Consider the following 26323-nt stretch of genomic DNA (forward strand, 5'->3'; position numbering starts at 1 on the left):
CAGATCATCAGTGGATCAGCTCATGTCCGGCCATCTCACATTAACACCCCATTAACTCAGTCTGCCTTGTCCTGACCCCGGGTCAGGAGGAAAACAAAAGTCACACATCACAACATCCGGCAATCACTGTTGCTGTGTATGTGTGTGTGTTTGTGTGCTTGTGTGTGTTCGTGTGTGTGTGTGTGTGTGTGTGTGTGTGTGGTAGGTAGGGGGGTTGTATTGTGCATTCCCCACAAACGCGAGCACACAACAAACAAATCCTCCAACCCTCCCTCCACCATCCTCAAACCTCCCAACCGTCCAACCCCTTTACTCTGGGTGCAGTTTTCCCAACCGTCCAACCCCTTTACTCTGGGTGCAGTTTTCCCAACCGTCCAACCCCTTTACTCTGGGTGCAGTTTTCCCAACCGTCCAACCCCTTTACTCTGGGTGCAGTTTTCCCAACCGTCCAACCCCTTTACTCTGGGTGCAGTTTTCCCAACCGTCCAACCCCTTTACTCTGGGTGCAGTTTTTCCAACCGTCCAACCCCTTTACTCTGGGTGCAGTTTTCCCAACCATCCAACCCCTTTACTCTGGGTGCAGTTTTCCAACATCATAAAAATAGCAGCACCACCCAGTGAAACACAGGCAGGCAGGGGGCGTGGATCAACGCAGGCAGCAGGAGGCAGAGCAGAGCTCCGCATGTCCCCTCGGCTCCTCAGGTCCTGATTGATCTCACGGCCCATCGGCGGGTTAAATTACACTGCAGAGTGGGCCCTGCGAGGAGAGAGGGGGGAAGCGAGAGACGGGAGAGAGACGAGAGAGAGAGAGAGGAGAGAGACAAAGGGCTTGGGATTTCACAGGCCATAATTCTCTCGTGCTGGCCTCGACTTTGAAAAGGTGCAGCGTTCAATTTCAGCCGCTGGCTAGTGCTTTTTTGCATTCTCCCAGAGAGTTATGACGTGGACCGGGCGCTTTTAAGTTACATGGGAAAGTGGTGGAGGAGGAGACCTGCCTACCAATCAGTCCTGAAGGGAGGAGGAGAGAAAAAAAACATGAGACAGTGCTGATTATGAAATCTGACATGGTGAAATCCCCTACTGAAGTGAGGCATCCTTCTCTTTCACTGGCCACAATCATGTATGGAGTCCAGTGGGGCTCGGCGGTCTCTCGCAGAGTCGCCATGGCTGCCTGGCAAACAGGCCCAGGACCGTCGCCATGGGAATGTCATGGGTCTTTCACGTTGCAGCACTGCCGAAAAAAGGCAAGTCGGAAGTGGGGACAGCATGAAATCCGGAGAGCAGGAAGAACAAGCCAAAGCGCAAATGGGGCCAGCTGTCCAAGAGCATTGGCGTCAGCGGAAAAACAAACAAACAAACAAACAAATAAACAAATAAAAGAACTCGGAAATGCATAAATGCATTAAGAGAAAATGTTGATCATGTGCTAAGTCCAAGTTTTCCCCCAAACTTTGGGGTTTCTTTTCGAAGCTGAGACAGAATTTTGGGAGGAGGGGGAGCGGGCCCACTGAAATTAATCTGGCATGGTTTCGCAGATTTAAGTCATCCTTGTCAACATTTCCAATTTACTGCCACAAGATGCTGCCCATATTTCTTTGGTAATCCAGAGTGATTTAAAAAATATCTAATCTTTTAGGGATATTAATAAAGCAATTTTGATGTTTAATATCAAGCAAAAGCTATTGCAAAGAGTCTGTTTACAGCATATCTACCAATCCAGAGAGCTTGTTAATCGACATGAGACTTCCAATGCATGTGCATTTTGATAGAAACACCATTGGGCACAGAAAGGTTTTTCATGGGCCAAACCGTACACTTTTATTGCGCAAACAAAAATAACTGCTGAGCAAATTGTAAACAAATCCACAACAAATCGCCGCCCTTTCTCACCTTGAAACTTCTCAACAACACACATAGGCTGTAATAAGGCCTATGTAAGCAAGTACAGCCATAATGTGGTCCCACCACCACCACCACCACCTCCATCACTTTCCCACAGCGGTCCCACCATGAGGAAATGCTGACAGCAACTCTATATTATGTTCTGTCACACTGGTGAGAGCGAGGCTGCCAATGTGGCCAGAGTGGGAATTGGTTTGCAAATGATATCACTTCCTATGATGTTGCCTCTCCTCAAACATGTTAGCTTAACCCAAGCTGAGTTGGGAGGGAAGCTGAAGTGTGGAACACACAGGAGGGGTAGAGTGGAGTGGAGAGTGACTGGGATGCAGAGTAGAAATTCAGACAATATTTACTTTTTTTCCCTTCACTGCTCTCTGTTGTGGAAGGCTGTGTTCCTGTTGCAGGCTTTCAGTTCAGTTATTTATTTATTTTTTTGTTGATGTCATGCATTTAAGAGAAACACATAATAGTAATAAAAATGATAATAATAATCCACAGATCCAAATGAAGCTTTACTGGTACTCTAAAGATGACTGACTTCATTATGGCACGAGGCTCAGTGTGTTTAACACTAGTCTGCCTGTTAAACGAGGATCTGCTCCTGTTGAAGGGGATGACAGTGCTCAGCAAGGCTTTTAAATTTTTATTAGAGCTCATTTGCTCACAAAAGTGGAAAGAAGGGGGCTGGTTGTGTAGAGGGGAATCGAATGTGCCTATTATCTTCCGTAATTCACTGTCTCTTCAACTGTGTCTATATTACTAACAGAAGAAAGAACATAAACAGAACACAGTCAATCACATCCCCAATTATTTTACTTCCCATCCACACATAACTACCTCGGTCAGTAAGATCCACTGATTCTCTCTCTCTCTCTCTCTCTCTCCATCGTGCCACTGAATCATTACTTATTACTGCTGCGTGATAGCAAAGGTGCACTCAAACTTTCCACCACTAGTCCTCTAAAAGGCTTTACACAGCAAGTTGAACTGAGCGAATTAAAAATAGAGGGTCCCAAAAAAGAGCACGGCCTGCACACCTGTGAACCTGACAGCACATGGGGCGAAGCCCTCCACCGAAGCATTAGTCTGAGGCTATCAGCTCACTTAGCCCTCGCGGCCAGTATTGATGGCTATATCCCTTCAATCTCTCCCAGTGCCCATCCCCAGCGAAGTGCAGCGCAAGAACGAACAGATAAGCATTTTTTTTCTTCTAGTCTCAATACCATTGCCAGTAGTGGTTTATAGGCCACGTTAATGTCTGTGAAAAGCTTGCTTGATTCAATCAGGCGGAGCAGAGCGAGTCCGGGATTGTAAAGTACTGTAATTACCGTTTGTGCAATGTCATGACGTTTGTTTTCCGGTGCCCTTTGCAAACTCGACGTTCAGATGAGGAGCGTGTGTTGCTGAGCACATGGCATTTTAAAAATAGTTTTCTTTTTTCTTTTCTTTGCAAGTAGTATCAGAAGCAGCAGAGGCAGCAGCAGCAGCCAACAATAGCAGACAATTAGAAAAGATCAACAGCCATTAGACCTGACCAGAGAGAAGGTGGTGTGTTTTTTAACAGACAGCATATCAGGATGAAAAATGGCAGAGTAACACACTGTTTACTTGGTTGTGTATCACTTTAAGGTTCCTTGCCTAAAGGGATTCAGAAGGAGAGAGAAAAGAGGTGGGGAAGATGAGGGCTAGAGATAGTGGTGAGGAAAGTAGTGAACACTCCACATGAACTGAGTTTTTCAGGGAGAAAACAGTGACCTCCCAGATTCTAATCCCCCCTCTCTCTCAACATGCCTCCCTCCGAGAGGAACTGCTAGAGGGAGAACTTGAAAGCCAGAGAGAGAGAGAGAGAGAGAGAAAGAGAGAGTAGGAGAGAAGGAGGGAGGGAGGGAGGGAGGGTGTGTGTCTCTGTGTGTGCCAGAAGAGTGTGTGCGTGTGTGTGTGAGAGTGAGAGAGAAATAGAGAGAGAGAGAAGATGAAGCAAATTATATGCAGAAACAACAAGGATCGAGAGCAAGATGCAAGCACGCTGAGAGGCACTTTAAGAAGGCAAGGCAGGCAGATACATTTCTAGTGGTGCTGTTGGTAGTGGGGAGTCCCTTACCTGCTCAGCTGCTGAGACGGGATGGTGAAGAGAGAGGAGAGTCAAAGGGTGGAGGTGGGTGGAGGTGTCCGGGTCGAGATCCGAGCAGGAGACGGGTGGTCCAGGAGGGAGAAAGAGGAGGAGGAGGAGGAGGAGGGACGGAGTGACAGGGAGCAGGGAGACGGGGAGGCCAGAGGGGGGAGATGAAACGTCGCTCCTCGCCTTTTCGCTCTCTCTCTATTTATCTCTCCGGTGCACTCCCCACACACACACGCGACATAGACCCACACACACACACACACGCCCTCGCCACCACACGCGCGCGTGCTCAGAGCCAGACTCAGAGACACTAGTCACCCGGTACCTGCAGTCACTCAAATAATGAGGGAGAACGAGAGCCCTCACATCCACACGCGGTCCAGCACAGCACAGAAAGCTCCAGTGCCCCGCCCACCCACTCCCCTGAGCCAATCGCGCGCCGGCTGAGCGGTATCACTGACAGCGAATCGGAGCACTGTCAGCCGGTGCCATGCCCCAGCCAATAAGTGCAATTGCTCATATCCAATCGGAATAATTACTCGGGGAGTCGCGTGAAGCTTACCTCTGAAGGACAGACAAACTGGTGCACTTAGCCAATAAGTGTGATTTAAGACCGCAACAGACATTAGAGTAATTAGATTCGGAGGCACTTAACCCAGCACAATAACATTGCATGCTCCACTGCAGAACTGGCAAAAGCAAGCTCCACAATAAGAGAGAGAGAGGGAGAGGAGAGGGAGAGAGAGAGAGACAGAGAAGTACAGTTGAACAAGCATCTGTGCAAAAAAAGGAGAAGAATAGCAGCAGCAGAACAAAATTGAAAGCAGCAGATAATTGAGAGAAAAATAAAAACTTGAAGAGAATTAAGACACTGTAGCTACAGCTGCATGGGTGTAGACACCATATGGTGCGCGTGACTGTGTCTGAAACAGAAGACTCAGAGCTGGAAACCGACACCAGAACGGAGTTGATTTGGTAAAGTCTTATTTCATTTTCAGGATCAATAGCGCAGCATGGGAAAGAAATGATCAATGGCAAACTGTCAGGATGAAAAATGAAAAGCACGTCAGGCAATCCTTTTTTCCCTGCATGCTAGACTGATCCATGGGAAAAGCCAAAGTGATGTCCCATTTTAAACGGCTTGCAATGAGATGGGATCAGTTCAAATCAGGTTTGGGGGAAAAGGCAGGACCACCCAGCCCCCGTTACACACACACACACACACACACACACACACCCACATTTACACACAACCAACACACCCCCCCCCCCCCCCCCCCCTCGAAACTCCCAGTTGGAGAAACTCGAGACGGGATGAGGACTTTCTGTTGAGTCAGGAACTAAGCTGAGCTCCTCAGCCGGATGTGGAGATAGAAAGAAAGAGGGAGAGAGAGAGACAGAGAAAGATAGAGAGAGGAAGTACTCAGAGCTGTCGCAACTCTTCATTTCTAGAAGGCATCTCGATCGATCTGCCCCTCTCAATAACCGGAGTGCATTGGAACATGGTCTGATTCACATGACACGAGCCAGAGGATCCCCCCACTGTGACGCAGCAGGCATCTGGACGCCGCTCTCTGCTTTGCCTTCTGTTGAAGCTGACATCCTTGTCATGAGGAACAAAACTAGAGTAACAGGGAGAGAAATAGAGAGAGAGAGAGAGAGAGAGAGAGAGAGAGAGAAATAAACACAGCTAACAGGCATTATTTGACAGCTCTGTCTACACCATGTAGATCACAAACACGCCCAATATTTACAAGAGGAAGGGTTGGGGGTGGCAGGGAAACAACCAGAGCCTGAGAGGCAACAACGATGGTGGGCTTTTATGGAATCTACACCCCCCTCCCCATCCCTCTCTCTCTCTCTCTCACACACACACACACACACACACATCATGTGTAGCCCCCTTTTTCGCGTGAGCTGGGTGGGACAGAGGTCCTTTAAAAATGTATGAGGGATGGGAGGAGACGTCACATTGGATATGTATTTGGCTGCACAGACAGCCGTGCGTAGAGTGACAGAGGGAGGGCGGTTAGTGAGCGAGGTAACCATGAACCCGTGGTAAAGTAGGTGAATGGGGGCAAGGGTTGGGGTGGGGGTGGGTGTGGTATGGGAAAAGGTACATCACATCACCACCAAAGATGCCGTCATGTTCACAAATGCTATGGTGTCAGCAGAGCTCGCAGGTTTTCAGAGACGCTGTCGGGAGAAAGGCAGAAATCATACAACGGAGGAATTAGTTAAATATTTAACGTCTCGACGAGTAATGAAGAGGTCACTGTAAAACAGGAGTGCCAGGAGAATATTTTACATACTTTTGAATCCAATGGCGCGACTGAATGAAGACTCTGAATAATGCAGTGCTGGGGCTTTGATGAGCAAACAAGGCTTGGTTTTAGCCTGCTGAGGTGACCCGTGCCTTCTGTAGTTGCAAGATTGCAGGGGAAGATAGTCACCTCATCAAATATTAAACTGAAGCTCTGTAATGCTTGAAATGTCAGGATACGCAGGGGTGCCAGAGGGGAGAGAGGAAATTGTAATTAGGAAAAACTATCATTACATCAAAGGTTGTGATTTTAAAAATATGTCACTAAAAAAATATTGTTGATGCTTTGTTGTTGACACCATCCAAGTGTCAGATAGAAGGAATACTGACATTATTTAGGAGCTTATTTATGGATCTTTCAGACCAGGCTTTCAGCACTCAAGATTATTCATGAGTCTGTGACAGAAGAGCCAGCCAAGAACAGCAAGACTGATCAGGAACTGAAAACAAACTAGCCAAATGAATTGAAATGTAGGCATCTCAATCACCCACAGTCCATTGACTTTGGTGGTACATTTCATTAAAGAACATTTCAGCCAGCAGTTTTCATTTAATACCTCACAACTGACCCTTGAAATATATTTAAACCATTGACCTCCCTGAGCTGCCAATTTGAAATATGCTACACGTGTCATAAAATGGTAATTAATATGAAGCTATTAAATTATAGTTCATTCCTGGGTGTAGCCTACTTTTTGGACATAACACTTAATAGAAATAATATTATAAAACCAGTGTCACATAAAATATAACCCTCTTCGTTTAAAGGCTAAAATAGACTGAATGAAGGTGGGTTTTCATGTATGCTAGCCTACTCTTAATTCCGTCCTTTCACATCGTGTCTGTATCCTCATGACTCACTAAGACAATATAAACACAGCGTATCTGACAGACAAGGCTTTACTTCCACCCCAAATGTAATTAAAACCTAACATCTTGTCCCGCTCTTGTATCATTACCGTCTGTGGGCCATTTGGACGTGCTTAGTTATTACTTACTCCCCTCCTAAATATAGCTTCCACCATGGCAGCGTTTGGGAGAGAGCAGCCATCTGCAGGTTCCTTTCCCTTCACCAGCCTCTCCAGTCACAGAGACTTATGGGGATACTACATCACTCAGCAAATTATATTTCGGAAGGGGAAGAAAGATTTACACGGGCGAAGGCCTTGAGGAATTGCAAACAACATGTAAGGCTAGTTATTTTTCGTTCAGGCATAGACAGCAGGAGAAGCTACTAAAGTCAATTATGTCTGACGCACCAGTTCCACTGCAGCAAGGCTGTCATGAGACGCACTCGTGTAGCCTAATTCGTGAACAGGATATAGCTTTCTCTGTTTGTTTTTTATTACCTGTGTAGGGCTGTATCATTGAACAAGTATATCCGGGACTGGATAGGCCTATAATTAAATTTTGTTCAAAATGAATGATAGATCCAAGCCTTTTGCGTTTTTATATACACCACATACAAAAGGACGTTAAATTCAATATCGACGACAATAAACAGCCAGCCCAACTTCTGGCTCAATATATGACACATAGCTACAGTACACAGACTTGTTTATGAGATGTGTGCTCTTCTGCCAGATGGGCTGAGCGGCTGGAGGAGGGATACTCAGCATCGTACAGCAGCGGCAGGCCCCCTTGTCACCATGACTGCTGATTTGTTTCCAGGAGGTCTACTCAGGGCCACACAGCTAAATCCTATTGAGTGGGCAATAAAACCACACGCGGAGGACAGGCGGCCGCTGCTGAAGCTTCAGCTGTGGAATTGCAATCTCATTAGTCGGGTGCAGCGCGTGGCTGTGTAACATACACACCGAAAATTAGCCTCTGATCCCTGCTCAACAGCGGCCAGGCAGATGCATTGTTTTACCAGCAACGCTTCAGAATCTGCTCCAATATGGCACAACCCGGAAAAATAAATGGTGGGGTGTAAATCAAAGACAGTTAAAGAGAACATCTGTGGCAGTTACTCGAGCAACATACAATAGACATTGCTGTCGCCTATTACTTCAACAAGGATTATTTCTCCTACTTTAAGATAATGTTTACGGTGCTCATGTTGCATACTGTGAATGTAGCCTACTGTCATGCATCAATACATTTCCGTTTGGTGACTGGTAGAGAACAATCTGTGAGATGTTAACATTGTTCACAGTAAGTAAATGATTGATTTACTGTAATCAGCCAAGACAGAACATAAGATGAGTCTCCCTCCGAGAAGTACCATCTGAGGCGCCACAATTCAATGGAATCTAATTTGTGAAAATATATTTTATATCAAATACAGATAGCTGCTCTGTACAAATGTCTTGTTTTTAATGACAGCATCTAAACCTGGTCCTCTTGCCCTTGGAAATGTGCAGCCCACAATAAGTAACAATAGTCATTAATGACAAAATTCATTTATTCAGTGCCTCAAAGAATTGTTACAGCACATACTGGTTACAAAAATATGAGTGTCATTCCACAGGGTCACACTAGTTCATGTTGGACACATCAGTAGCACTACCACTGTGTTAGTAGTATGGGGCTATTATAAAGTGTCTTCACAAAATACACCTTGGCTTTCCCTGAACCTCTTCTTTACACAGCAGTCCTTTCAACAAAGTAGCACCAAATTCAGCATTGAACCACTGCTGATGAAACACACTGGAAGTTAGTGGTCAAAGAAATGATTGTGGAAATACTTGCTGTTTGGGTAAAAGGAAGATTGCCTTCCTCTACACAATTTCAAATATAGACATTTCATTTGGGAAATATCTTAAAATGTTCATCTTGAATTACCTTGCTGAATTAAAAGTAGTTGTCCTGGTTTGAACCAAAACATACTGTTTGAAACATAAAACGTAACAAATGGCATTAAGCTCCACCTGAAATTTAGAAATGATATTGTAATAGCATAAGTACAATATCTGCAATTTTTCAGATTTTTCACGAATAACAACAATTCATTTTTAGGGGGCTATGTATAGGTAAGGAGTTCACACAATTTTTCTCATCAGGAACCTAGACAAAAATGCTCATGATTTACATGTGTCTATTCTACACTACTCTGTTTCACGCACACACTCCTGTGGAAATGTCTGATAGATTCTGAGAAAAAGTGCTCACTAAGAGAAAAATAGTATTTTTTATTTGTGTATTCATTCTCAAATTGAATTATCAGTTATCTCTAAAAACTTCATTTCAAAATAAATATCTAATATTTTCTTTTATTCTTAGTGTTTTTAGTTTTTTTTTCTGCCCCTCAATATCCCACAATTCAGAATGGAAAATTGAAATAATATAAAAAAGTTGAAAAAAGTTACACAAAAATATGTTTGCTAAAAATTGGTCGAATATACCAATTACACCAAATGAAGACATTTTCAAACGTAACATCCATAAAAAAAACAAAAAAACAAACAACACAAACAATACATTTAATATACAAAAAATGTATCATGGTTACAATTTCAAAACACTGCCACAAGTAGCAGTAGCTTCTCTTCTCCGGCTCAGCCCACAGTAGAAGTATGTGCCAGCGCCCCCGAGAAAAGGGCAAACAACCTTTCTGTCAGATTTGTCTCTTTGGCATTGCGGAGGAGCAAAAGAAAAACATTAGGACTCCTCTCTGCCTGACAGACCCAATTCCACCTATGCACCTGCATGCTCGACTGAAGCTATATGGTGGCATTGTTTTAAACATGAAGGGGCAGAGGTTTGTTAAGATGACATTAGGCCTGACTTGCTGGGCATTGTTGTTTTGGATTTTAGGTTTTCCTGGACGCTAAAAAGGAACAATTAAAAAGAACGTTTTTGCTTTTGCTTGCTTGTCATCATCGTTGTTGTTTACTTTTTGGAGTGTGAGATGTAGCTGTTCTCGATGCACAGCACTATGTAGGAGCCCGAGCAGCTGTGTGGTGTCTGATGGAGTAGCTGACCGGACTGCAGCGAGGAGGCCAGGCCTGTCACTGCCCGGTCACCCGTCCGCCATGTCTCACAGTAGTTGTCCGTCTGACGCTGGCCCCGAGGGCTGGACCCGTGCCAGATCATCTTCTCTGGCCTAAACAGAGAGACACAATCGTTAAAATGAGTGATCTTTGATCAGCGCGATAAAAACCAACCAGCAATCAAAGAGCATGCTCCAATTAGATTTGAGAACAATCAACCATCGTTCGACACTTTGATTATAGCTAGGAATAAAAATAGACTTCAATTTGGATCCTGTCAGGGTAAGGCTTAGTTCATATATAGTTACTGTAATAAGAGTTGAGAATCCTAGATGAGAGTAAAGCTATGTTTGTTTCATAGTTAGTATTAGTTTGTATGCATGTAATGCATCATAGAATAGAATGTGTGAGTGAAAGTGTTAATATGCCAAGCCTGTTTTTTGACTAATCTGATGCGGAGGGTTTTTTTTTTCTTTTTTTCTTTTTTTTGTTTTTTTTTTCTTTTTTTTTCTTTTTTTCTTTTTTTTTCTTTTTTTCTTTTATCCCACATTTACCCGTCATTTTTATAATCCGAATTTTAACTGTTCCTTTTGAAGGCTGAAGCTGAACCATAGAAAGTGCAATCCCTAATCATTGTCATTTGCTTGCACAGCATTTATTGTTAAATACATTTATTGTTCTACTCAGTTTTTATAGCATGCCACAAAGCAAACATGTGGGCATAGCAACAGAATGACATATCAGCCACATCATTAGGAAACTACATGAGCCACATTTAAGACCCTTGTTCGCGGCTGCATCAATCCAACATTATTCCATCAATTTACACTCTGGTCAACATCAATCAAAGCTGACAGAGCATATTTGTCAGAGTCGTTAGGAAACCAAAAGGTCGTCCGTCCCAGCCTCCACCTGTGCTACTCACCATGCACTGTCCCTGAGGATGTCTCGGCCATCAAAGGAGTAGATGGGAGCGTTGTCCTTCATCCTGCCCTCGGCCTCCGAGAAGAGAGACTCCCAGCTGCTGAACAGCACTTGGCCCTGCAGCACAAAAACACAGGTGGACCAAATCAAGAACTGGCTACCAAAAGGCTTTGTCGGCAAAGCTACACCATGCCCTCTCCTCCAGTCCATTTATATCTGCTACAATGCTTTCAGGAAACCCAACCTGAAGTAAGTAACAAAGTTTCCAACCCAAACAAAATACTATAACAATGTTTACAGAAGCAAGGATACTGGTCTGTGTTAATTCAAATAGGCAAATTTGCTTTTAACAGACAAATATGAATTAATGACACTATGCCACAAAAACATTCCAGACCAATTTACATTATTTGCTCATGTGTCATCTAAATAACTTTGCAATGCCGTGGATCTATGCCCATGGCAAAAGACTAGATCATCGCACCTTAAGGTTCTTGATGGGCAGAGTATCCCTATCGGACTTGCGCACGATGCTGTAGAGGTCCTGCAGTTTGGAGGACAGGAAGGCCCGGTAGGTGCCCGACAGGCCCACAGCACGAGCCTGCTGGAAGCACAGGAAGTCGGCCCCACGGATGCCCCGCATGTTGCCTGACTGGGGCGCGTTCAGGGCGATAAGATGCAGCTGGGGGGGGGGGGGGGGGGGTTCGGGGGGCAAAGGGAAACATTAGAGTGGCATGGCAAACTCCTTCTGCCAAACATGACAACTTACACCATGGCAACTATTAGGAACAGCTAGTGAAAGCACACAAAGTGACAATAGTAAAATATTGTTATTATTATTATCAATATTAGTATTGTTATTATTACTACTATAATATTAGTATTATTATCAATATGGTCCATTCACATAAATAGCAGTTTTACACAAAGCAAGACAACATCTGCTTCAACTGTAATGCTCTGCTCATAAGCACTTCCCGGTAGAAGGGTGTGACAGGAAACATGATGAAGTCTGCTTTTTAAACTCTTACCCCTGGGCCGGTAGTGTCCACGGGTCTGGCAGGCTGGGGCTCAGGCCTGCGTACAGGGGTCACAGGGGGCCTGATCTCGGGCTGAGAGGGTTGCCTGGGGTCCGGCTGCTCAGGGTATCTCGGGTGCGACTGTGAAGGGTGTCTGTAGTCAGGGTTCTGGGGGTATCTGGGATCGTGGTAAGATGGGTAGCGGGGGTCGGGTTGTGGCTCCGGTTCCGGCTCCCGCCTGGGGACATCGGCAGGCTGCTGGGGTGGTGGCTCGATGGGTCGAGTGACACTGCCCGCTCCGTGGTCTGGGTAGTGGATCACTGGAGGAGGCTGGGCAGCCGCTACCTCATTGTCCTGAAGGTGGAGCAAGAGGGACAATCAAACTTCTGCAAAGACGGTAGTAAGACATCTTCATGACTTTTTGGCAATTATTCTCATACTTTGGTTTAACACTGTAATGGTTTTTCAAGACCTGGCTCTCATCAAAAAAGAAGTTTCACAAATCAAAAACGTCTGTCAAACATTGCTGCTATGCTGTCAAAATATCAGGACACAGGCCTGGAGGTAATTTAGTATGATTATTTACACAGATGACTTCAGATTACTTTCTACTCTCTGAAGAGAACTGGATGATCAACGAAAATAACACAAATGTCCTAAATGCTAGGCCAGCCTTGCTAAAAAAAAAAGATCCAGATGAATAAGTACAGGTGTCTGTTAATTTGTTGATATTAAAAAGAAATACACAGCACGTGTAGTAAACATGTCTGCCCACAGCTATGACTACGAAATTATTTTCCTGTCTGTAAGTCTCTCTTGATACATTTTTTTTTAAAAAGCTAAAACTTACCAGACCAGTGAAGAATGGCAGATAATCTCCAAGCTGAAAAAAAGAAAGACAACTGATGTTCAGGTGTGTTCAAAACAAGCACATTAAACGTCATGTCTGCTCAGAATTGAGCCGTTAAAGTCGGAACCTCTACAGTACCTGAACTTGACGGATGCCGTCTCGGACTCTGACATAGAGACTGATTTTTTCCATGTCGAAGACTAAGGTGCCCTCTGGGTATCTCCTCGCAGTCTCGATCACATCGTATGTCCTCTGAACGGTGACCTGAGGAGGAGAGCATTCATTTATGAAGAATGGTCTATGTGAACACAAATGGATTTACTGAGGTGATTTTCACTTGGTCAGAAAGAAAGACTGCTGAAAGCATGATGCTTACAAAGCTTGCTTATGAAAAATGCTCATAGATACACTACCGGTCAAAAGTTTGGGGTCTCTTAGAAATTTCCATTCCACTCCTTTATAGACAGAATACCAGCTGAGATCAGTTGCATTGTTTTTTTAATCAGGGCAACAGTTTTCATATTACATCATGTGCTTACATAATTGCAAAAGGGTTCTCGACTGTTGTAGAAAGAAATGGCTGATCTTTAATGCAATATCTACACTGCCCGTTATCAGTAACCATTCATCCAATTGTCAGGATCTGGCCTGGGCCTAGTTTCCTGATAACAACGGAGACACGCTCTTACGAGGGTTTTCTACGATTCATCTTACGATCGTTCATTTGTTTTTTCCGACTGTTTCCCGAACATGCTCTTAGCGTGAACGCGCGTGCACTGCTCTTAAGATGCTCTTAAGGGGAGCTGTCCACGTTATTAGTTCTGAAATATCCTCTGATTTGACGGTGATGTCAGGTGACTGCACGTCACAGCTATACCGTTTAAACTTCGGATCTACACATTAATTCACATCAATACGAAAATAGAAACACTTTGACATCTGCATGTAAGCATCCCAAGTAGGTTATATACCACACAGAGACATAAATAATTGTAATTATTTAAGATTAGATTGTTGCACCATGCAATAGGCTACTTTTTCGCTGTGTCACTTAAGAACACGTTTGAAGATAAGAAAGAAGTCGAGTAAGAAAGTGAGGAAATGTGTAGGCTTAGATTTTGATGCAGTAGGCCTACAGACTAAACCACATGTTCCTTTCTCTGCTTGTACCCTTATAGGCCTAATAAAATATAGCCCTCACTTAGCAAAGATAGATGGCAAACTATTCTGGGAACGTCTCGTTTCATAACTTTGCATTTTTGTCCGCTTTTCATCACATTATTATGACCATTAAATGTAGGCTATGCTGTTTTGCATGCTAAAATCTAATTCATCACAGGTAAACACAATAAAGAATGGGAACGTAAGTTGGATTATGTATTCTAAGTTGTAATTCCTCTGTATGTCCTGTTGGTGACCTTACATTACATTACATTACATTACATTACATTTGGCTGGCGCATTTTTAACCAAAGCGACTAACAACATGGTAAACAGTTTAAGTTTTAGAGCAATTCTCAACAATATTAGGACAATTTAAAAAACATAAGAATAAGTACAGTAAGAATAAGTGCATCAGTGAGTGCTGTTTTTAACAGTTACGTGTCCGTTTAAGACGGCTGGTGAGTGCTAGGATCAGCAAGACTTGTTGTAAGTGTTGCTATGAGAGGAGATGTTCTCTAAAGAGCTGGGTCTTCAGGAGTTTTTTGAAAATGGAGAGGGATGTCCCTGCCCTTGTAGGAACTGGCAGTGTGTTCCACCAACGAGGAACAACAGATGAGAAAAGTTTGGATTGGCCTGAGCGTACCGGAGGTAGAGCTAGACGTCGTTCGTCTGAGGAGCGCAGCGGTCTGAAGGTAGCGTATGTCTGTATGAAGGCATGCAATTAGGTGGGAGCAGAACCGGAGACTACTTTGTAGGCAAGCGTTAGAGCCTTGAATTTGATGCGGGCCGCCATAGGTAGCCAATGTAGCTGGATGAGTAGCGGGGTAACATGTGCCCTCTTGGGTTGGTTGTAGACCAGGCGCGCCGCCGCGTTCTGGATCATCTGAAGTGGTTTCACTGCGCAGGCTGGGAGACCTGTCAGGAGGGCGTTGCAGTAGTCGAGTCGTGAGATGACTATTGCCTGAACCAGAAGTTGGGTGGCATCTTGAGTTAAGTAAGTACTGATTTTCCGTATATTGTAGAGTGCGAAACGGCATGACCGGGCGACTGAGGCAACATGATCTGAGAAGTTTAGTTGGTTGTCGAGAACAACTCCTAGATTTCTTGCAGTCCTGGTAGGTGAAACAGACAGGGAGTCAAATTTGATGTTGATGTCGTGGTGTATGGTAGGTTTAGCTGGGAGGACCAGCAGTTCAGTCTTTGAGAGGTTCAGCTGGAGGTGGTGTGCCTTCATCCATGTAGCTATGTCTGAGAGGCAATCCGAGATCCTCAGTGAGAAGTACTGTTAAGACGCTCTTAGCCGGTAACGAGTACTCTGGAGCACTCGTAGATCCACGAGTGTTTTCACGACGCTCTTAAGCTACGATGGTTTCGGGAAACAGTCAACAAATCTTAAGACGTTCGTAAGAGGGACTTTACGACGCTCTTAGGCTTAAGATGCTTTCGGGGAACTGGGCCCAGGGCCCACTTCCCCGATAACGACGGAGACACGCTCTTAAGAGGGTTTTCTACGATTCATCTTACGATCGTTCGTTTGGTTTTTCCGACTGTTTCCCGAACATGCTCGTAGCGTGAACGCGCGTGCACTGCTCTTACATTACATTACATTACATTACATTTGGCTGACGCATTTTTAGCCAAAGCGACTAACAACATGGTAAACAGTTTAAGTTTAGAGCAATTCTCAACAATATTAGGACAATTTAAAAAACATTAGAGTACAGTAAGAATAAGTGCATCAGTGAGTGCTGTTTTTAACAGTTACGTGTCAGTTTAAGACGGCTGGTGAGTGCTAGGATCAGCAAGACTTGTTGTAAGTGTTGCTATGAGAGGAGATGTTCTCTAAAGAGCTGGGTCTTCAGGAGTTTTTTGAAAATGGAGAGGGATGTCCCTGCCCTAGTAGGAGCTGGCAGTGTGTTCCACCAGCGAGGAACAACAGATGAGAAAAGTTTGGATTGGCCTGAGCGTACCGGAGGTAGAGCTAGACGTCGTTCGTCTGAGGAGCGCAGCGGTCTGGAGGTAGCGTATGTCTGTATGAAGGCATTCAAGTAGGTGGGAGCAGAACCGGAGACTACTTTGTAGGCAAGCGTTAGAGCCTTGAATTTGATGCGGGCCGCCATAGGTAGCCAATGTAGCTGGATGAGTAGCGGGGTAACATGTGCCCTCTTGGGTTGGTTGTAGACCAGGCGCGCCGCCGCGTTCTGGATCATCTGAAGTGGTTTCACTGCGCAGGCTGGGAGACCTGTCAGGAGGGCGTTGCAGTAGTCGAGTCGTGAGATGACTATTGCCTGAACCAGAAGTTGGGTGGCATCTTGATTTAAGTAAGTCCTGATTTTCCGTATATTGTAGAGTGCGAAACGGCATGACCGGGCGACTGAGGCAACATGATCTGAGAAGTTTAGTTGGTTGTCGAGAACAACTCCTAGATTTCTTGCAGTCCTGGTAGGTGAAACAGACAGAGAGTCAAATTTGATGCTCTTAAGATGCTCTTAAGGGGAGCTGTCCACGTTAATAGTTCTGAAATATCCTCTGATTTGACGGTGATGTCAGGTGACTGCACGTCACAGCTATAGGCCTACCATTTAAACTTCGGATCTACACATTAATTCACATCAATACGAAAATAGAAACACTTTGACATCTGCATGTAAGCATCCCAAGCAGGTTATATACCACACAGAGACATAAATAATTGTAATTATTTTAAGATTAGATTGTTGCACCATGCAATAATTTTTCGCGGTGTCACTTAAGAACACGTTTGAAGATAAGAAAGAAGTCAAGTAAGAAAGAGAGGAAATGTGTAGGCTTAGATTTTGATGCAGTAGGCTACAGACTAAACCACATGTTGCTTTCTCTGCTTTTTACCTCGTAGGCCTAATAAAATATTCACTTAGCAAAGATAATGTCAAACTATTCTGGCAACGTCTCGTTTCATAACTTGATTGCATTTTTGTCCGCTTTTCATCACATTATTATGACCATTAAATGTAGGTTATTTTGCACGCTAAAATCTGATTCATCACAGGTAAACACAATAACGAATGGGAACGTAAGTTGGATTATATATTCTAAGTTGTAATTCCTCTGTATGTCCTGTTGGTGACCTCAGTGAGAAGTACTGTTAAGACGCTCTTAGCCGGTAACGAGTACTCTGGAGCACTCGTAGATCTACGAGTGTTTTCACGACGCTCTTAAGCTACGATGGTTTCGGGAAACAGTCGGCAAATCTTAAGACGTTCGTAAGAGGGACTTTACGACGCTCTTAGGCTTAAGATGCTTTCGGGGAAGTGGGCCCTGGACTGTTGACTTTGTTCCACCCTGGTGGCCATTCTGTGTATTGTTTTCTGTCATGTGCTCTGTGTTTACCTGTCTGCTGTCATGACTGTCTCCACCCCTTTTCCCTTATTTGGTCTGTGCTTCCTGTCTTGTTAGTTTTCCCTCCATTTCTGCTTCCACAACTGTTTCCCGTTATTGTCTCGTTGGTTTCGTCCAGTCCTCTGTCTTTCTGTTAATTGGTCTGTGTATTTCTACCCCCCTGTTTCTCTGTTCTTTGTCGGATCGTCTCTCTGTTTTGTCTAATCAAAGTCCTGTATGTAAGTACCGGTAAGTCTTTAAGTGTTAAGTTTGTGTTAAGAATAAAGTGTGTTTGTCCGTAATTCTGCCTGGTGGAGTCTTGCGCTTGGGTCCTATCCGCCTTCCCTGACACCAATGTTCCAAAGGCACATTCTGTTTACTAATCATTTTTAAAAGGCTAACTGAGCAAACATTGGAGAACCCTTTTGGAATTATGTAAGCAGATAATGTAATCTGAAAACTGCTGCCCTGATAAAAACAAAAACAATGCAACTGATCTCAGCTGGTATTCTGTCTATAATGGAGTGGAATGGAAATGTCTAAACTTTTGATCGGTAGTGTATATTTAAACATTTTGAGGCAGTTTAACGTGGATTAAACCTAGTCTTATGACTAGATTTACTGTAATCCACAAATGGGAAAGCGAGCAATGGCGACTTAGCTCTGCACGGAGATGATTTAACTAGTAATTTCCGATCTCCAGAAAAAAAATGTGCTGCTTAGTTGTAACATAAGCTTTAAAGATGCAACATAAAGTATCTTCCCGATACCTCATACAGAAATACAGATCACAGGACTAACTTGTGGTTAGCATGTATGTTTCACATGACTAAGGTCATATTTTCAGGTGAACAGGTAAAGCGATCACTTACAGCAGATGATTGTCCAGGATGCCCAGGTGGCCCGGCAGGACCAGGAGGTCCAGGGATACTGATGGCTGCAACACAGTAATAAAATATGAGTAACCACACACATCTGCAAGAAAAAAAAAAGCTTTTTGCTTTCATCATACCGTACAATGACTAAACCTAATGATGAGATTTTGTTTCATGAAGTCCAACCATACACTCGCATGTTTCTAGGCTCATATCATGAGTCTAACAATCACATATGGAATTTATCATCTATCATTTAGATCAAGCAATGCTATATTGTAATAGATCACGTAATTTTGTTTGCTTATAACCGATAAATACCGGACTTACTGGGTCGATAACAGATAAATACTGGACTTACTGGGTCGATAAGCTCCAGGGAGAGCTCCTGGGGGTCCAGGTGGTCCAGGAGGGCCAGGCACACCCGGGCGACCATCATAACCGGCTCCTGGGGGCCCTGATGGGCCCTGTGGTCCTGGAGGTCCTCGGATCGAATCTCCCTTTGGACCCTACATAACAAAATCACTTTTCACAGCATTGCTTATAGACTCATCATGAAATACGCACTCAATCCATAATCATTGGATTACTTCAGTGTGAGTGGCATTGAGAAGCAACATATCCATCAGGTGCACAGATGCATAACTCAGGATTGACCAAATCAGATGAAATGTTGTGTATCTTACTGGAAGTCCTGGATTCCCTGGGGGCCCCTGGGGCCCTTGGCCACCTCCGTAGCGGGGATCGTAGTAGCCTCCGCCTGGCTCTCCCTTCTCTCCCTTCCCACCTGTGTCTCCTCGCTCTCCTTTCAGCTTCTGCCAGCGCAAATATCTTAATGTTAGCTCCTTACTTAACTGAAGCACACAGGATGAAATATCAAGCACTACTTTTCATATGAATCAACTTAGTTTTGCTTACCCCTGACAGATATTCAATGTCATAGGAAGAGGCTAGAAGTAAAGGAATTAAAAGCAAATTACAAAACACATTTTATTTAACAGATGTCATATATCACCTTAGAAGACAAAATTCTTCATTCAGACTAAAGAACATAGACTACCCAGTTGGGCAAGGTGAAGCAGCATTAATGTCATTGACTGACATCAACCTGGGTTCCATTCCCAAACCCGCCAAGTTTATGTTGCTTTGGATAAAACTATCTACTAAATATTGGTCAACTTTAACTTTAACTCTAAGATACTGAATTTGTATGTAACAAATTTGTACTGGTCAGAAAGAGCTGGAAATAATGTGATAAAGGAAATAAAAAAAAAAGTGTAGTATAGTAGCCTGCTTTTTATACATATGACTACATCTGATCTAGTTATTCATTCGCAAACATTTATTAGTGGAGATTTCCCAATGAGTGTGAGACGAGTACAAGTCTAATGTGAACGGTGTACCTGGAGTTCCAGGAATGCCGGGGTCACCGCGGTCTCCTTTCTCTCCTTTCTCCGCTAGAACAATAAAGAAGAACGTTTACAAGTTACAATGTTTACTTATGGAATGATAGCAATATGGGTTGTTAAAGACAAGATGTTGATCATGCCTATTTTATTAAAAAAATATCACAGATAAAAGCTATTCAAACATCTCACCTGGGTAGTTCCTATCTGTTTCATATCTCTGAAATTAAGAATCAAGTGTTTAAGTAGTTAGAAATTACAGACAGAAGTACAATACCAAAACAATCAATGCATTTAGCAAATAGACACACCACACACATTTTTAACTTACTGCACATTGCACTTTTATATAATTTGTATTAACTTTAATCATTTTTAATCAAGCAATGATGTTAATTTCCATGATGATGTTTGCTAACATACTTACATTAAACCTGTCCACAGACACAGTGGGGCCAGGAGGGCCGGGAGGGCCCGGAGGACCAGGGGCACCCTAGACAAACATAAACCCATTAAGTACGAAGGAGTGTACCGGTTGGTTGCTGACTTTAGGTTTTATACATAAACATGCTATGGTCTCTACAAATTGTACCATTGCTTATCAGAGTTGGGTAGTCAATTAGGCCCAATCCTATTTCTACCGCTTAGACCTTCCCCTTTGTTTTGCGCATTCACGTCAAGGGAAGGGGTATTCCAAATCTCTTTTGGGTGGAGGGGTAGGCCCATATAGCCCTTCAAATGAAGATGTTTCAGGACTACATTTCAAACAAATGGGTATGACGACATTTCTAGAAAAACACCAGGCACACTCATATATGTAATCTTTTGGCATTTATAAGAATTTTAAAAAGACAACAATGGTTGTTTTATGTTCCATTAAATCTTGTGGCCAAATACTATATTAAGGGGTCCTGTTCTTCATAGGAAAGTTTTCAAAAATCGCAAAGTTTGCAAAAGTTATGGTCACATCATTATTGCTGATTTGTATGATAGTCACAAGTGTTTACATATTTCCATATCTGATGCCCTGTGACTTGACAGCATAGTATACCATGTCTGAAATTTAACTAATGTCCAGCAGCAGCGAAATTTGATGAACTTTTTTACCACTCGTCTGATATTGCATACAGCTGCCAACAGCATTTTGGAAGTTTGTTGTGATAAACATTCACCACTTTAGACAAATTTGTCAACGAATTTTCCATTTGTCGTTTCGAGCGACAAAGGGTAGGTGTACACAAAGGGGTAGGGGAAGTGGAAGGGTTAAGAATAAGAAATGGGAGGGGGACCTAATTAACCGACATAGCCAGGCGAAAAATGAATGGGAGTATATCAGACTTACAGGGTAGCCATATCCAGATCCTGAGCTTGGATCACCTTTTTCTCCTTTATAGCCATTGACACCAGGACGACCCTGAGGACAAAGATATATGTATGATATATGGTGACTATACTACGTCACAGAATACAAGCCTACAAATAAAATGTACTTTCTGATACTTACTGGTCTGCCAGGGAAACCGATTTCACCCTTTGGCCCTTGTGGACCGTATGGCCCCTAAAAAGGACAAGCAAGATGGCATGTTAGAATGGCATATCTACACAGGAAAGGCGTTAAAATTCCTCATGCTATAGGTAGTGAATTTATGGCAGATGCAAATATGCCGCATGTTGTACTCCAGATCCGTACGGCACACAACAGGAAGCAAGATACAACAACATTACACAACTGGCTTGTGGTAGTCACAAAATACATGTTGTACCCAGGATCTGTAAAGGCTCTCATTCATAGTACAAATTGCGCTGCCACAGAGGCCAATCAACAACCAAGCCTATCTAAAATCACACAACAGGAGGCAAGATATAACAACAAAACACAATTGGCTGGCAGCAGTTGCATACGTGCAGCATGTTGTACCCCAGATCCGTAAATAATCTCTTTCATGACACAGCATGCTCACTGCATGCGAAAGATACAGTATATTAATGTATTCTGCAGACAACAAGCATATGGATTTGGTGTGTCTTATTGAACACAAATATTGCTTTAAAATGCAACAGTATTGCTTTAAAATACAACATTTTGAATTAGCCACATCCCTAGTGCATTCTACACACAATCCATCCTTCTAAATGTTACTGGATCAGATGAAAATGCAATATTTAATCCTTACAGCTGGCCCAACTGGTCCAGGAGGTCCCATGTCTCCCTGTAGGCAGAAATGACATAGACAGTCATGACAGGTAAAAGACAGTATAATATTTATAGTATTTATTAATAAACCCTTCACCGATGCTAAGTAACATGGAGTCTGCTATAGCAATATATCATGCACTGTATTACTGCGTTCACCTTCTGTCCACCCGACCCAGCATAGTAAATGGCATTGCCATCAGGCCCAATAATTGCGCCAGGTTCTCCTTTTTCACCCTGGGAAGAGAAATGAAAAGTGCTTAGAGAGCATGATGCATTTCAAAATCATGAGCATGAGAGAAACAGGCCTTTAAAAAAGTCATCAATTTCTCATTCCCATCTCTGACCTTGGTAGCAATTCCTGGCAGGCCTGGGTCACCTCGATCACCCTTTGGTCCCATTGGACCCTTTTTCAAGAAGAAATAAAAAAGGCGGATGTTATGCAAGTCAAACACGACATGTTCGAACATCTGTTTTAATCTCTTGCAAGAGTATGTTACAAAGACACACATGTGAGTTGGGGGTGGATAGTCCAAGTTCAAAAAGAACAAATTCTGGCCAAGGTTTGTATTTGAGTCTGCTGAGGTCAGCTGATTTCTCAATCAAACCCTTTTGTTAGTTGAGTGTAAAGAGGAAAGAGATGCACTTAAGAGATGCAACTTACAGGGAACCCTGCTTGACCCTGCAGTCCAGGATTACCCTGAGAAAGGCACAACACAACACAGCACACATGTCAAGAGCCATAGCATTCAGACATCACCAATCCACTCATGTTGAGGATGGTGAAAGTGACCCTAAGTCTTCTTTTGACAAGAGCATAAGGCTGAATACTGTATATAGCATGCATTGCATTGATAAACCTGTGATGAGCATTCAACAATGATGGAGCCTCATGATTCCTGCCTGACTACATGGTATTTATTTATTAATAAATAAATACCTACTCATTTGGAAAGCTAAACAACATCCAATGGATGTGTTTGTAAATTTACTTTGTATTTGAATCGGCATAAAAATGAATTCCAATTAGGCTGAACTCTGGGTTGAACATCTTTCTTTGTATTAAATATAAACAAACAGTGAGAGACACTTTTGTGTCATCATTGTGTCAATGGTTAATAAATGTATTTATTTCATTTAATAACATAGTCAAGGTCATGCTTTTGAGTGGGATATTAACACTGGTTACACTAGGACCCGAGCACACCCGTGCCAATATCCCATGACACGGCACTCGTTCTCTGGTGTATTGTGGTGTAATTAAAAATGGGGAATACAGTCAGTGCAGATAGACTCAAGGACAGCCATTATGTAACAGCATTTGTTATAACACTTTCATGCAGTTTTCTTATAGTTAAGATGGTTGAGCCTAAAGGAATTTTTAATTGATATTTACCTGAGGTCCTTGTACACCCACACCATCATACTGTTAGAGCAAAGAAGTAAATCAGTCAGTCAAACCATACTTTGATGATTCAGATAAAATATTCACCATACTCTGATTCAGATTCACCATACTGAACTGTGCATCGGTATGCATAGAAACAAAGTCAAGTTGCATGTATTGGTATACAAACAAGGTTTAAAGCAAAGCAAAACATACACTTCCACCAGATGAGTGGGCAATCTGCCCTGGGGGTCCAGGAGGGCCAGGTGGTCCAGGAATACCGGCCCCATCTCTACCCGGCTCCCCCTGGCAGGAGACAACACAGCAGAGGGCTCATTAAGACACACCAGGCTGGGCTGGGATGGGGTAGCAGCTCTAGTGGTTCTCCAAACCCAAGCAATTCATACAGTAAAACAGCTTTAAGTGATGTGAAAGAAATAAGGACAATCTTCTCACTCTTTCTCCCCTGTCTCCTCTTTCTCCTTTTGGTCCCTGTGAAGACACATTGGCAGAAAAAATGAGGGAACATTAAATGAATGAATCAATCAATCAATCAATCAATCAATCAATCAATCAGATTCACAAAATGCTAATGAAAATGCCAAAGGTAGACAGTGAAAACAAAGGCTCTCACCTGTGGTCCAGGAAACCCGTCCAGTCCTGGTCGGCCATCTCTGCCCTGAGGCCCCTCACTGCCCTTCGGGCCAGTGAGACCAGGGAAGCCAGGCTTGCCCTGTGATACACATCACTCAATCATCCAACCCGTACATATGTACTGTATGTGAAATGTATGTATGTGCATGCAATATCTATCTATCTATCTATCTATCTATCTATCTAATATGCATGTTATACTGTATGTACAGTATGTTTGTGGGCATGGTGGAACAGTGGTAATGTCACCGCCTGACAATCGGTCAAACCGGAACCCGCCGTTGCGAGTAAAAGTGTCTGCTTAATACCAGTCAACTACCAATCAAAAATTATATATTAGGTTCAAGATATATTCTTACCGGCAGGCCAGGAAGACCAGGTGGACCCTGAATTGGAATCAACAGAAAGAATATGATAGTGTTAGACAACATGCTTGTGATGTCCATAGACTGTAAGAAAGCCAAGGTGTGGGACCATGTGAAAATGAACTGACCTGTACTCCGTCAGGTCCTCTCACTCCTGGTCCGCCAGGATAGATGCCCACACCAGAGCCCTCCATATCATCCTGTTGAATGAAAAGTCCGCATGAGTTTACAACCCATCATGCAAGGCCTTCGAGACACTCTGAACTCGTGATGGGGACGCTGTGTCTGATCACCATTTCTACAGAGCAAAATACGGTGATGCTTACAAAGCCAACGCGGTAGCCGGGCCCAGGAGGTCCGGGAGGTCCTGGTTGTCCAACGGGTCCCATAGGCCCTGGGAGCCCGGCGAGTCCAGTTTGGCCCGGAATGCCAGGAGTACCTGCGTCACCCTTGGAGCCCTGCAGGGGGCGAAAGCAGGTGCAAACATTGACTAAGTGGCACAAAAATGGACAATGCATTCCATCCTTCCAATGTCGGTGGCAAAAACAACGCATGGGAAAGAAGTAGACATGCAGAATTTGTCTTGCTTATGGTATCAGAAACAAACAAAAAAAGAGTTGTCCAGGTGTCCTAACGGCATTCTGATTGTATAAGTATACTCTTTTGATCCCGTGAGGGAAATTTGGTTTCTGTATTTATCCCAATCCGTGAATTAGTTAAACACACTCAGCACACAGTGAACACACAATGAGGTGAAGCACACACTAATCCCGGCACAGTGAGCTGCCTGCAACAACAGCGGCGCTCGGGGAGCAGTGAGGGGTTAGGTGCCTTGCTCAAGGGCACTTCAGCCGTGCCTACTGGTCGGGGTTCGAACCCTCCGGTTACAAGTCCGAAGCGCTAATCAGTAGGCCAGGGCTGCTACAGCCTCCATGAACCTTCCAAGGCCTTTCTGATGACTACCATCCAAAAACACTATGCATGTAAATCTAACAGAGAGGGGTAAAGTCATGCTAGTAGTTATTATGTGAAATGCACATCAACACAGTTCCACAGACACTGTCACTGCAAATAGCGTTGCATGCCACATAAGAGATGGCCTTCGTCATACAGTCTCAGATATTAGCACTTGGAGAGGTATGGTAAGAGAGAAGGTCGTACAGATGGTTGGAAAAGAAGGAGCCTTGATAAATGGGACAAGTCTTTTCAGGAGGAGGCACACACACCATTTTATTTTCATCTTACTGTAAGACAGGGAAGCTGATTACAGTTTATAACAAAAGCTAATTACAGTTTATAATTAATATATTAGGGTCCTTATGGTAAATCTTACACATAAAACTTGACATTTTCTAGCATTAGTGTGTAAATACGCTGAATGTGAATATGTATCCATGGATGCATGTTTATGCATTGCTTATCAAACCCAGTGCAGAACTCACCTTTTCGCCCACTGCTCCAGGTAGTCCCAATTCACCAGCTTCTCCCTGAGGAAAGAAATAACCATTTTAAATAATACTAATATAAATGGCTAAGAAGGAAATGTGCCTTTTAATCCTGCATATGACCCCTTGCAGGATTGAACACATACATTTCAGCTCATATGGTTGTTACACTACACTCAGAGGTCATTAGTGAGCAATGTGAGAGTGGGCCTGGCGTGTCTCACCTTGGGGCCTGCTGGTCCTGGTCGTCCTGCTGCGCCCGGAGGACCTGAGGGGCCCTACAGACAACAATATACACAATATATGAACATTATTGTTACAGTGACGTAACTAAATAACCACACAAATAAACAACTGACTAAAGGTATACCGATGGCCAACATGAGCAAGTTACACACAAATTG

The 26323-nt window shown here is 43.5% G+C and overlaps 1 protein-coding gene across 3 annotated transcripts in view; it reads right to left on the reverse strand.

Annotated features, from left to right (window-relative positions):
- Nucleotides 1-8733: 8733 nt before the first annotated feature.
- The window catches only part of col18a1a (collagen type XVIII alpha 1 chain a), a 79646-nt gene continuing 62056 nt past the window's right edge, over nt 8734-26323 (reverse strand). For all 3 annotated transcript variants that reach the window (XM_076264317.1, XM_076264318.1, XM_076264316.1), the window contains 28 exons: nt 26144-26197; nt 25917-25961; nt 24801-24932; nt 24603-24674; nt 24469-24495; nt 24090-24188; nt 23912-23947; nt 23672-23761; nt 23465-23494; nt 22733-22768; nt 22416-22475; nt 22228-22305; nt 22049-22084; nt 21379-21432; nt 21217-21288; nt 20302-20367; nt 20067-20094; nt 19872-19925; nt 19387-19418; nt 19155-19283; nt 18830-18977; nt 18466-18530; nt 13211-13336; nt 13073-13105; nt 12235-12576; nt 11688-11885; nt 11205-11320; nt 8734-10392 (listed from right to left, as the gene is read on the reverse strand). In XM_076264317.1, coding sequence (XP_076120432.1) covers nt 10179-10392; nt 11205-11320; nt 11688-11885; nt 12235-12576; nt 13073-13105; nt 13211-13336; nt 18466-18530; nt 18830-18977; nt 19155-19283; nt 19387-19418; nt 19872-19925; nt 20067-20094; nt 20302-20367; nt 21217-21288; nt 21379-21432; nt 22049-22084; nt 22228-22305; nt 22416-22475; nt 22733-22768; nt 23465-23494; nt 23672-23761; nt 23912-23947; nt 24090-24188; nt 24469-24495; nt 24603-24674; nt 24801-24932; nt 25917-25961; nt 26144-26197 — 2472 coding nt within the window. In that variant the 3' untranslated portion in view covers nt 8734-10178. The remainder of the gene's footprint in view (nt 10393-11204; nt 11321-11687; nt 11886-12234; nt 12577-13072; nt 13106-13210; nt 13337-18465; nt 18531-18829; nt 18978-19154; nt 19284-19386; nt 19419-19871; nt 19926-20066; nt 20095-20301; nt 20368-21216; nt 21289-21378; nt 21433-22048; nt 22085-22227; nt 22306-22415; nt 22476-22732; nt 22769-23464; nt 23495-23671; nt 23762-23911; nt 23948-24089; nt 24189-24468; nt 24496-24602; nt 24675-24800; nt 24933-25916; nt 25962-26143; nt 26198-26323) is intronic.

This window comes from Alosa pseudoharengus, unplaced genomic scaffold, assembly GCF_046254945.1.
Source record: "Alosa pseudoharengus isolate Yale_2024_CS ecotype anadromous, Long Island Sound unplaced genomic scaffold, YU_APseudo_1.1 YU_APseudo_1.1_scf_3, whole genome shotgun sequence".
Taxonomy (NCBI): domain Eukaryota; kingdom Metazoa; phylum Chordata; class Actinopteri; order Clupeiformes; family Clupeidae; genus Alosa; species Alosa pseudoharengus.